This window comes from Sphaeroforma arctica, assembly GCF_001186125.1.
Source record: "Sphaeroforma arctica JP610 unplaced genomic scaffold supercont1.13, whole genome shotgun sequence".
NCBI classification, from domain to species: Eukaryota; class Ichthyosporea; order Ichthyophonida; genus Sphaeroforma; species Sphaeroforma arctica.
In genome coordinates this window covers 62,948-75,639 of record NW_014040545.1, presented here as the reverse complement: position 1 = coordinate 75,639, position 12,692 = coordinate 62,948, and the positions used below count along the sequence as shown (strand labels likewise).

General features: G+C 44.5%; 2 protein-coding genes across 2 annotated transcripts; both read left to right on the top strand.

Annotated features, from left to right (window-relative positions):
- Nucleotides 1-181: 181 nt before the first annotated feature.
- SARC_00431 (hypothetical protein) lies at nt 182-873 on the top strand (the record flags this gene model as incomplete). Its single annotated transcript, XM_014305876.1, has 2 exons — nt 182-356; nt 476-873. 2 exons carry the CDS (start codon nt 182-184, stop codon nt 871-873), a joined length of 573 nt encoding a protein of 190 aa, XP_014161351.1.
- Nucleotides 874-6,007: 5,134 nt separating this feature from the next.
- On the top strand, nt 6,008-6,798 carry SARC_00430 (hypothetical protein; the record flags this gene model as incomplete). Its single annotated transcript, XM_014305875.1, has 2 exons — nt 6,008-6,301; nt 6,646-6,798. The coding sequence occupies 2 exons, from the start codon at nt 6,008-6,010 to the stop codon at nt 6,796-6,798; spliced, it is 447 nt and encodes a 148-aa protein (XP_014161350.1).
- Between the last annotated feature and the right edge of the window lie 5,894 nt (nt 6,799-12,692).

Genomic DNA, 12,692 nt, shown 5'->3' with positions numbered 1-12,692 from the left:
TCAGCAACCTGAGAAAGATCCGGACGAACATAATCAGGCGAATCAAGGGTTCCGGTTTATTCGTTGATCGAGCTCTAGGTTTGAAAAGGGTGTGTATGTGGTGGGGCGATATATTTTAAGTCCGCCTATAGTTCGATCTCACACATTTCTAAGACTCCAATTGAAATCAACTTTCTGCATCATGTCTGACTCCCGACAAAGTCGTCGACAGCAGCACGTTAACCCTGAGCGCCGCAAGGAAGACGACATCGACCGGCGCGGCACTAAGCGTCGCCAGCCCAATCCGGACCACATCAACCAGCAACCTGAGAAGGATCCGGACGAACATAATCAGGTGAATCAAGGGTTCCTTGACCGTAAGTAGACGCCACGAGCACACGGAGCCGAGCCTAACCTCCATGAGAATCACGTCGCATTAGGCAGTGCTCCGACCTACGTGCGGATCACGATCATATTGTTACTGGTAAAAATGTAGCTAGTAACGGTCTGTCTTCGTTCGTCTTTGGAGAATTCCGGCTCATCGTCCTCAGACTAGCAGTCATTTTCAGACCAGCAGTCTCCAATACGGCAAGCACCTACCCAGGTGGAAACAGCAAACCAAGCAACAGTCAACCATGCCTCCCATCAGGCAAGCGCAGACGTCATCATCGACGCAACAACAAAGGTAACGTGCTTGACCAGTATTCTGCACAGAAACTGACACAGTTGATGGCGCAACAGAGGCCCCTGCCTGACAAATACGAACAACGTCTGCAACGTACTTCTCCAGTGCGGCCCATACCTACTACAGAGACGAATAATAGCTCGCGAAAGCGTGGGCGTCCGGTGTCAAATCCACGGCCCCACTCGGCCACATCGTGGAATCGGGTATGAATCACCAGTATCGGAGGGTCAGCTGTCTTTGGATGATGGCCAACCACTCCAGGATTGTGCGCGCAAGCAGGTTTTAGCGAAGCAAAATCGACATGGGGGAAAATGTAGAGTATGGAGAGTAGCTGAAAGGGAGGAGTCAAAGGATATAATAGTCCTCTTCTCAAGTACGGTTATCTCAGCTAGGAAAAGTCCAAAGTCTGAGAGAACCGAACTGAGTCTTTATTTGTGTTTTCTAATTCACTAGACTCAGGTTTTCTACTTCAGTGTTTCTCTCTCACGCGATGTCCCGGTATAGTTTACCGGTTCTACCGCTAATATTTCTGATGACTCTAATATCAGAAATATTTCAATCCTAATTCCAGAACTCAATATTTGACAATTCTGAGGTTTTGGGGTTGGGATTGGCTTTTTGATAATCTGGTCCCTAGATGCTACAGCCCCCAACTTTGTGCTTCATAGCCTGCGTAGAAGTAGAAAGTGTTTTGTAAAGGGAAAAACTTACCCCTTAGGAGGCATAAGATGAAAAACGTGCCACCATTATATATTCTTACATATTACCTATCAACCAAATTTATACTATGACGGGAGTTCTTTACCAACCCAACATATATGCAACTATGTATATACTCTGTCCTTTCGCTTCCAATTCAGGAGAGTGTTGAGACGAACTTATAAGACTCAAACCCTAAAAACCCTTTAAGCCCAAAATATATTTCGGCGAATATTTTAGCTGAATAATTTTAATAATATCTTAAAAAGGCACATGGTAATTATTATACTATATAGCCAGTATGTATTATGAAAATAAAGTTACTTCGTTAAACAAATATATGTTCCGACAATGGTGGAACCTTCCTGTGAGATCCAACTCGGAAAAGAATGGTGCTCCTTGTAGGTTGTGCAGGACTTCTTCTTTTTTTTGGTAGCACAAACTTATCTTGTTTGTATTGGTAATTGATCACGCGTAAGTCTAAACATGTTCTAACTCTTTTGGGGAGACCTGGATGGTCGCTCTCACCTGTTGATAACAAAGGTAGATTCACTGTTGTTGGTGTACTTCGTTTGCATATGTGTTCATCTGTAAGTCACTTCCGTACATTCTCGTCCGTTTGCGGAATATACTTGTGAGGTACAAAGCTGACTTTGGCGTGCCTCATTTGTCTGACATTAGTTTTATTTGCAGGTACTGTGACTGTAGAGCCTGGTAGGTTGCCATGTATGTCAGGAGGTATGTTCGCATTTATGTCTAAGAGTTCTACAAGTGACTCTCTAAAACTTTCTTGTTCATGCTCAGGGTCCTCTTCATGTGGCCTGAGGAGTGATTCCCATTTTGCATCTGTTGGTATAAATGTATTGATTAATCCTGCTATGTATATACCTATGTATGGTAGGGTGTCCATACCGAGAAGTTTTGGTGCCTTCTTGTTAGGGAGGTCCAACACTTCAAAACACTGAGAGGTTTTCCTTCCTCCATAATTAATGTCACATTCTTGGGTTGACCCATGCGTTGTGCTAATTGTATATATTCCGGTTGCGATCTGACTAAGAGGTATAGTTCAGCTACTATACTTTTGTCCATGCACGAGCGTTATGTACTGCCATTAATCTGTTTGTCAATGTGTAATCGTTGGTCTCGTGGTGCAGGAAGTAAGGATAAAGGTTGGTAACTTATATTACTTGCATTTATTAACAACGTTTCTTCATCAGTTTTTACATTGAGCCGGTCAGCCAGGTCAATCATGTTTGCTTCCGCCCTTTCTCATGTGTGATCATAATGAGTTGTTCGGTCTTAGTGACGTCACCGGGAAAGTTCGGTCCTGTTGACGGAACCGAGGAAGTTCGGTTCTGTACCGAACTGTGATGGCGTCACTGCGATCTGAGATGTTCTGTGTTGTACCGAACTTACTTGATATTTACGACCACCTTTATGTTCTGGACTCGTGTAATGTTCTCGTCCTGTAGCAAGTTGTTCTGCTGTGCAGGATTCACTGTTGATCTCAGTCGTCTTGACTTTTTCGTGATGTTCAGTCCTAGGAGCGCCTGTTGATCGTGTTCCTGTGTTGCGTGTGTGTGTTGCTACACAGGAGATTCTTTATTTTTCAGATGCTTGGCACAAATGTGTTCACATCTGTGTTGTTGTAATTATAGAGTCTGTTACTGCTTAGTCATCGCTTTGACGCGAGATTTCAGTCTCTTTTGCGATGATACGCGATCCTGCAATCTTATTGATATTTATATCTTCGTATCCGACTACTATGCGCCTGTGGTTTGATAGCGTATCATCTGATCACTTTATATCGTGTATATCGTGCTGATGTGCGCATGTGTGTTGGTAGCGTGTGATCTGATCACTTTGTGTCGTGTGTATCGTGTGAACTTTGCTACTTGCGATTATGTTCTGACATGCACTTGGCCGAGTGTTCTATTTCTGCTCAGTGATCTGCGTTGGGACCTTGTTCCTCTTGTGCAGCCAGTGCTAGTGTTTGTGTTATGTCTTTTATGTCTTTACGAGTGTGATCTGATCGAACTCATTCAACATGAGTACCTCATCGTTGCCATGTCTTGATCTTTATTTGAGTACTAATTGTACTCGATCAGGTTGATGGGGTGTGTTCGTGTGTTGTTTTATCAACCTTTGTGGGCAGTATTGTTCCATAAAATATACTTTGTGTTTATTGATATGTTTTGCTAGATCTCATTTCGCATGTGTACATCACTTCCTTCCTTTCTTGATCGTTTTTTTCTTGGGTACTAATTATACTTGATCAGGTCTTCGGTGTGTGGTTGTGTGCTATTTTGAGACGCACTCGATGTTATGTCTTGTCTTGAGTTCAATTTCGTTCTCGCATGTCCTGATGGTGTGCTTTCAGGTCTAAATCCTTAATTTCACACATACTCCTTGTTCTGGTTGTGTGCATTAGCCTTCTGGTCTCACCCGCAGTGTTGTGGTGTGTATGCTAAGCCTTGTGTGTAGTCACCTTTGTTTGGGTTTGATGTGTGTACTAGTGATCTAGTCAATTAGTACGATCGTGTGTGATCTCGTCGTCCTTGTCTGATTTAGACAAGTATGGTCTTGTCTGATTGCAAGTGTGATCTTGTATGGTCTGGTCTGGCTTTACTCTGTGATTGAGTGTCGCTCTCGTATGCTTAGCTATTAAGAATCTTTTCATCTTAGAAACTACTTGTGACTAAAATGATACTTCTTGTCTATAACAATAAGGATCCTCTGATCTCAGATATCACTTGAGGCTTAAAGATGCTTCTTGTGAATTGTCTAGTTGATACTAGCCATTCCATATAGCTGTTGCATAGTGTTATATTGGTGTGTCCAGCCTAATGCTGACCCTCTTATTGTGTTATTGGTTATGTGCACGTTGAAATGATCTATCTGTCCATGATGATGTTCGTTTCTGACGCTTGCATGTCTCATTGGACTGCTCTAATTGAGCCACAGTTTGTTAATTGGTCTCTTTACCATGTACTGTGCTATTGCTACTTGTCTAGAGGTATCCTGCTGAAGTGTAGTGATGTTCTTCTTGGGAGTCCTAACGTCGGGATGTTTTCTTATTTGAAATATCCCAAAAATCCCCAACATTGATAAACAAATCACTGTGACAGCTTATCAATTTTCACTAGCGTGTGCCTTAAATTTGACACTTATTTGTTCTTCTCTCTATATGTTCACCTTGGCTATATAGAACGTCACGCCTCAACACGATACTGTTACCTGGGTTTGTTCTACCTTGGTTTATGCTAGTGAGTAGTGGCTTGGTCTTTGCTTCCTCTACTGACTTCTTGTTGGGTCCTTTGCTACCAATACCTGCTAGCTGGTGGGAACACGTCTGTCCGGTGGAACACGTCGCTTCCTTGGTTCCTTGTTGAGGCTTCTTCTAGTATCCCTTCTTTGGAATAAAGCTTGTTCAATATAAAGTTTCTTTGATACTTTGGTAGTATACTCCACTTCTATTTTACTTTGTTAAGTGTAAGTTACTTGACTTATCTAAGTAATGATATTGTAAAAAAAAATTAGAGTATGGAGAGTAGCTGAAAGGTACGAGCCAAAGAAATTCGGTTATCTCAGCTAGGAAAAGTCCATAGTCTGAGAAACTCGAACTGAGTCTTTATTTGTGTGTTCTAATTCACTAGGCTCAGGTTTTCTATTTGAGTGTTTCTCTCACACGCGGTGTCCCGGTATAGCTTACCGGTTCTACCGCTAATATTTTTGATGACTTTAATACCAGGAATATTGCAGTCCTAATTCCAAAACTCAAAATTTGATGATTCTAGATTTTGGAATTGGGATTGTCTTTTTGATAATCTGGTTCCTAGATGCTAAAGAAAGCTCTGAAGAACGTGCACGACCGATTGAACACGAACTTTCGCAAGCATCAGCAGAGGAAGTCTTTCAAGCGACTAGTGATTATGTGCACACTTACAAGCAGCAAGGGAAGGAAACCACCGCACCTCTACTCACACCAGAGAGTACCGAGAAGAGTCGTCAATCACTCCATGTACGCATACTTCGACTATGTCAAGCAACAAATATGACAACATGGCTCGAGCTAATGCTCTCCGGGGAACAATAGAAACAACACTCCGGGCTACACTCGAGTCCAAGCTAGTCGAGATACGTCCAGTGCCATCACACCTGGATCAATTGATCATCAAACAGATATCACCTGCATGATAATATGGAACGCAACACGAGAGATACACTTCTATAAGCCTTCAAGTATGCACAAATCGCCGGCCTGGACGAGAGTTGGAGCCTTACATGGTTCCGCGAAGTATTATCTCACTTCAAAACAGAGAAATCAACACTAGACTACATACGAGACAACTCTGAACGTTTGAAGATGTGAATCCCATCGTTGCAAATAAAGCAGGCGTGTTTGAATGAGACGCAGGCAACAGTCTACCCCTCATTTCGCAAGCTAGCCAAAGGCCACAGTAGGAACATGCACACTCTCATCATGGAACAAATGACTCCGCTCAGGGAAAACCATAGACGGGTACATGGACGTTGTCAATCTGACACAGACGTTCAACAAAACCTGTTGAACCACTGCATCGTACTGTTGTTAGAGGTCGCACGTACGAACGGACTCTCCAACTACATCTGAAGTGGCAATTAATGGAGACACACGAGCTACTGCAACTATCGAGTCCCGACGTACAGGATGCCCAGCAACGTACAACAGCTCGACTCCAAAACCGTGATAATAGGGACGTGACGACCAACGGAGCCCGCGACTATACACACAGTCACCCGAACCTTCAGACGGTGCTACACAGAGGCAGACGCAGAACTGGGCACAACGACTCCAAGCAACGACAACTACTACATGTGTCGGCTGTCGATCACAGGCACCACCGGGTACACGACACATCCCACGCTCTCATCATTGTCGAGCAACACATCCAGGGGGTAACGACAGTCGTGCACGCCAATACAACCAGAACCTTCAGCAGAGAGATACACAGCCCACACAGCAACCTGCATCAACCTTTACCTCAAGACAAGGACAGTAATATATGTGTCGGTTGTCGATCACAGGCACCACCGGGTACACGACACATCCCACGCTCTCATCATTGTCGAGCAACACATCCAGAGGGTAACGACAGCCGTGCACGCCAATGTGACCAGAACCTTCCGCAGAGAGATACACAGGCCGCACAGCAACCTGCATCAACCTTACCTCAAGACAAGGGCAGAACAACAACCCAGACAAAGATTTTTCTGCCAACTGACACATCTCCGAACTACAGGACAACACGATAACACAGGACGACGACTTCGCACCTCTACTCAAAGCTACCGACGCACACATCAACGCGATACTCACGGATGATTATAGCAACGAGGCACCGGCGCCAGAGAACAACCATGGGGGATGGGAGCCAGTCGCCGAGCGTGAATGAGAAGTGAGGGTGTCTGAGTCAGGTATGAGCTTGACGTTTGTAAACACTATCGATGCAGTCATGGCAATAAAGGATCCATTACTGTCATGTGATAGCCGAGCCTATATTCAAGTGCAAGTCAATGAACGCACGTTCATAGCCTTGATAGACACAGGAGCAAACAGAAGTTGCGTCTCACAGATATCCGAAGACCTTTTGTATTGGCCGCCCAATAGCTCCAGCACCACCTGGTTCATTCATCTATCCAGCTGACAAGGCGGTACGAACTCCTCGACTGGGGACGACGGAAGTGTTGCCCATTCGATACGGAACACAGGTGATGGACAGTTTACTCGGACTTATGAGCCTACCTACGGTAATAGCTATCATAGTGAGACCAGACATGTTGAAGGGGCTGGACCTTTACATAGGCGGTATTTTATCGTCTCTCGCACCGATCGACCTTACAGAACTTGACGAGCTCCTCGAACCAATCCCACGCCGTCAAGCACCCAACACCACTGAGCCTACCGACGCACGCCACCGTTTAGCACTAGACTTCGAGGCGAATGCATATTGCCGACATCGCATGATGTCGTCTCGAGGGCGAATAACTCGACTGACCTACCCCACTACGGCACAAGGATATCGCTTTTGCCTTAGGATTGGCGAACTACTTTTATGAGCACCTTCCTAACTTCGCGAACACATGGACACCTTTACGAGAATGCTGTAAACTGAAGGCAAATGAATTGATCGGGGCATGCACACGCGTGGCAAGCAATAAAGAGCGCAGTGATCAATGCAGTCGCATTGCACTTCCCTGTAGATGATATACCATTAAACTTAGAAACCGATGCAAGCGAACACGGTTTGGGAGGAGCATTGTTCCAATGGGTCAACGGGAAGAAGCAATACTTAGTGTTCTTCAGCACGACGGTGAGCCATGCGCAACAGAACTACGTTACAGCAACAGAGCTACCGACTTTAGTGTAATGCCAGGGATTACCTCGACGGACAACGTTTTGCAGACTTCACATACCACAAGGCCCTGGTGTATATGAACACACAACTCAAACTTAATCCTATGCGAGGTGGCACCACATTATTGCACCGTTTCACCTCACAATATCACACATACCAGGGGAGAAGAATGTGTTGCCAGGCATGTTGTGCAGAGTCCACGAGAGTACAGCGGAGAGAGATGAACTTGAAGTTGCAACTGTACATAGATTGCTGTTTGCAGTTTCTCCCAGCTACTTTGAACAAGCTCAACAACATTTCGTACCGAAAAACATCAACATCTTTGCGGACAGACCTAACCAATGCTTAACTACATCGGTTTTGGACGAAGAATGTCAGGGAAGGAGCGTTCGCATATGACTGGTCCCAGGTAACCGGTTGAATCCTACACGTGAGAAAATACATGAGATGCTTCGGAAGGTCAAATCAGACGGGGTAAGGGCAACAGTCTGTCTGCCTTGGTTACCGAGAGCTCCGTCGTTTGATTTATTCGAACAGTTATTGCATTCAGAACCGGTGATAGTGCCTCGTACCCCACATACCTTTTTGAAGTATGCCAAGTACTCATGTGGCAAGACATTATGGGGCCATACTGTAGTAGTAAAAGTAGGTCAACCCAAAAGGGATAAGATAAGTTCGGCGTTCTCGCAGCGACTTGGGTATGCAGAGCCTCGTCGCATCATCTACACAATGTGTACAGACACTGCTCGCAATATATCGGTGGCCATGGCCGCAACAGAGGGCTAACCCACATTTGCCCAAGCGACACCAGAAGAGCAACTGCGTCGCACACAGCTCACTCATGAACAACTCCGACATAACGGACATGTGTGGCTTGGCGCCCTCGAATTAGCGACTGAAGTCAAGCCACAATGTGGTACATGCCTTGGTCAGAACACGCTGCGTAAAAGTTTCCATCCGATGATCAGCATTGGCGCGCGCTACCCATGGGATCACATAGGGGTCGATTACATTCCTGTGCCACTCGAGTCACAGAGGTGAACAAATATATCCTTTACGCGTTAGATATCGCTACAGGTTACTCACTCTCTAGAGCGACACCTGATAAGATAAAAGACACGACGGTACAGACGTTCGATATAATTTTTTTTTGGCAAACATAGTTTCCCGCGACTGATCCAGACAGACACAAGCACCAAATTCACTGACAGTATAGTGAAACTCATAGTCCATTAAGTGGATATACTGCATAAGGTGTCACCGCTGTACTGACCCCAACCGGTCTGTTAGACAGTGTTGTGAAGCAGTGCCTTTGAGGTGGGATGAACGACTTCTTTTCACGATGTTCGCCAACTTAAGAGTGTATCTTTCAGTGTGTATTTTGGTCGTCGCCACTTCCGTTTGCCAACTCTACTGATGCGCTACCTGAAGCCCAGGCGATCATTAATGACCCTGGACTTAGCGGTTGAACCAGTTACAGGACACTACCCTACCGGCACTCCATCACATTACCAACAAGTATACGGAAAAAATTACGAAGACATTTGACTGTAATAGCCGGGCCTCCACATTAGACTCTATGTTATAAACGTACTCGTAAGCAGTACGTAAACTATAAACGTACTCTTAATAGTACGAGGAACTTAAGTTTCCTAAATGGTTTTTAACGGTTTTACTAATTAATACCTTTTCCATTTTACATATAAGATATTTGGACAAGGCCATTAAAAGGCCCTAGTAAAATACCAAACATAAGATTTGGTCTAGTTCTATTAATAGAACTATGTTTACTTTCCAAATTTATTTATATCTGAATACTTCGGTAGCGAGACGGTTCAACCGAATATAGGTCTCTAGGGACTATTAACGTTACCTAGTTGATCCTCCGATCAGCCAACCAGATGTGCCAGTCTGATAAAGGCTAAGTCGGTAATTCTTGATAAGTGACAAGTTATTGGTTAATACAACAACTAAGGACATCAAGAGTATTTTATTTTTTTATTTTATTTTTCTAAAGATAGGATTTTATGAGTCTCTCTGATTCGCCCCAACGAAACGTACCATAGTTTCTAATAGAGCGACAACGAAACACTAAATAAAATCCCTTCGGCGAAAACAGTACTGAGAGGATTATATATAGGCAATGTCTCAGCCTCACAATCCCTCAGAGTATTGCTGTTTTCACGAGGCCTACCTAACTTTACTAAAAGTCTCGTTTCGTTTATTTACTTTGAATTTTCACGATACTTAGATTTTACCTACGCGTTTAATTACTCTAAGGCATTAATATCGCCTTGATAGACCGAATCTTACACATTTTAAAGTTAGCAAGGGTATTAATTACTTAGATTACTTAAGCGTAAAAGGAGATAAACTACCACATAATTTTTCTTGTCCAAGCTAGTCCTTAAAAGATCAGCTAGCAGTCATAAGTTAAGATTATGACCAAGAAAGACAATACTCCTTCTAAGAAGCGTAGAGCTGAAAAGAAGAAGATAGAGAGAGAAGCCGCTGGCGCCGCCGCAGCTACTGCCGCCGCAGAAGCAACCGCCGCCGCTGCCGATGCGTTTAACCGCACCGTAGCCGAAGCACTTGTCTCCGACAATAGTAGTCAACAGGACTATGCTTCAGATAAGGATGTAGCCACTCCGATCAAGGAGACTACTCCCACAGACAGAGCCCGAGGGCCAACTATTGCCTCAATTTCAAAGCTTGCATCTACGAAGCCAAGGAGTGAGACACCAATTCTTCTGACGAAACTCAGAAGGAAAAGTCCCCAATTATAAGGGAGTCCCCAATTATAGGGGACGAAGACAAATCTCAGGAGGAACCTATGATGGAACCAGAAGAGGAGGCAAGCTCAAGTGGCAAACCCGAATCTACATCCGAGACCACTAAACCAACGCGCAGAAGTAAGTTAATTACTGAAAGCACTGATTTTAAGAATCAGTTAGCCACCCTTATGAAAGATTTGACTGTTGAACATGTAGATCGATTGTATAGATCAGGAAAACATACACAGCTTTTACGCGAGCATGTTTCTCCGGGCATTACTAAAGCCCTACAGAAGTGGACAGAACGTTGACAGGCAATTACGCCCGAAGAGCGTAAAGGCTCGAGCGCTACACCTGTGGCAGAGGAGCCAGATGTGCTTAGCATATCTATACCTTACGAGGTACTACCACCAGAACTTCAGGCTTATTACTCGCCTGTTCTGACACCCGGCCTATAGACCCAGAGGCAGGTAAAAATACTCCGCCACCTTTACCCAACTGGGATGCCAATCGTCGGAAACCAGTTAAGACTGGGTATGTTATCCAGACGTAGGAATCTCCCAAGATTATATTACCAACTACTATCCGAGGGACAGAGCACCGAAAAGCCTCGACCATGGATTTTACAAGGGGTAATAAACACCCCCGTAAACGTGTTAACAAAGTCGAATTTAATCGTTTCGATCGCACAGCATTACATCAGCCCGCAGAGGATTTCCACTCTGACGAGGTGACCAAACTTAACAAATCGGTCGACGATTACACCATTAAAATGGAAATCGCCCATGATGCGTACCGTGCTGATGATGTATCATATTTTGCTAATGTGATCGCGATTAAGCAAAAGCGCATCGATCAGCTACTTCAGGCCCAACGTGGACAAGACCACAGGGATAACCAGAAGTACAAGCGACAGATCAGTCGACTTAAGTCAAACTGGGATGCCAACAGTAAGCAGGTCGAGTTTATAAACAACCATGACCTCGACACGCTAAGCCGTACGCGCAATGCGTTTACGGTCATGCTGGAGACAAATGATATCGTTCCCCAGCAATGGATTTCCGCTTTAATGCAGACGTTTGACCCTACAGGAACAAGTTACTTAATCCTGCAGCGACACCAGCATGAGCTAGACACTTGTCGTGACTGGCCAGCTGTGTGTTGGTCGGTTACATCCTTGTTAAGTAATGACATGCGTAGCCCAGGACTGAGTTCAATTTTAACTGAACCAGTTGAGAACACGCCCATTCAGAGTTATATTCTGAAGCTAGATGCTGACCTGAAACGTCCAGATATAACAAAGGACAAGGCGCAGCGATGGAACGAGTTCCTGATTATGCACATGTTCTGTAAGAACATAGGGAATAACGACCGTGAGAGTCTGTACACCGAGTTGCGACGTAAACACGCGACTGAGGCTCGAGACAAGGGACATGAAACAAAGTTTCATCTATCCCGACTTACATGAGAATAGTTTTATGATACTGTATCCACTCTTTTCCCCACACACCGAGTAACATCGAAGTGAAAAGCGACTGTTAAGAAACCGCGGGAGCAAACCGATCGTGGATACGTATCCAGGCAGACCTCAAACGAGAGACCCCAACATACACGTGCTCGCGACTCCACACTATCCACGCGACCCAATAAACGGGCACGCGCGGAGGCGAAGGACAAGGAACCTCCATTTAAAGAGATTAAGAAATGTGCCGACGCACAGTGTGGGTATGACATATACCAATTGACCCCTAACGGTTATTGGAATGGCAGGCATGCACCCACCTGCACACACTTTCTTACTAAGTGTGACAAGTGTGAGAAGACCAATGGCTATCACACTATGTCTTGTGACAAAAAGCCCAACATTAAGTTGGAGTGAAGGTACTACCAGGTACAATCGTTACACAGACAGTACAACGACTTTTTGAATGAGCGTGTAATAATACCTGTATATTACAATGGAAATAAAATCCTTGCGTTGATTGATCCTGGTTCTGAAATTTCATGTATATCCGATCGCTTTGCATTAATGAAAGATATCGAAAGGAGAACATAAACAACTCACCTTATTTTAGCTGATGACAAAACTTCTAAGTGTGATACCATGGCCACAGATGTTAAAATCTCCCTGGCCAATGATAGGAATATCACTACCCA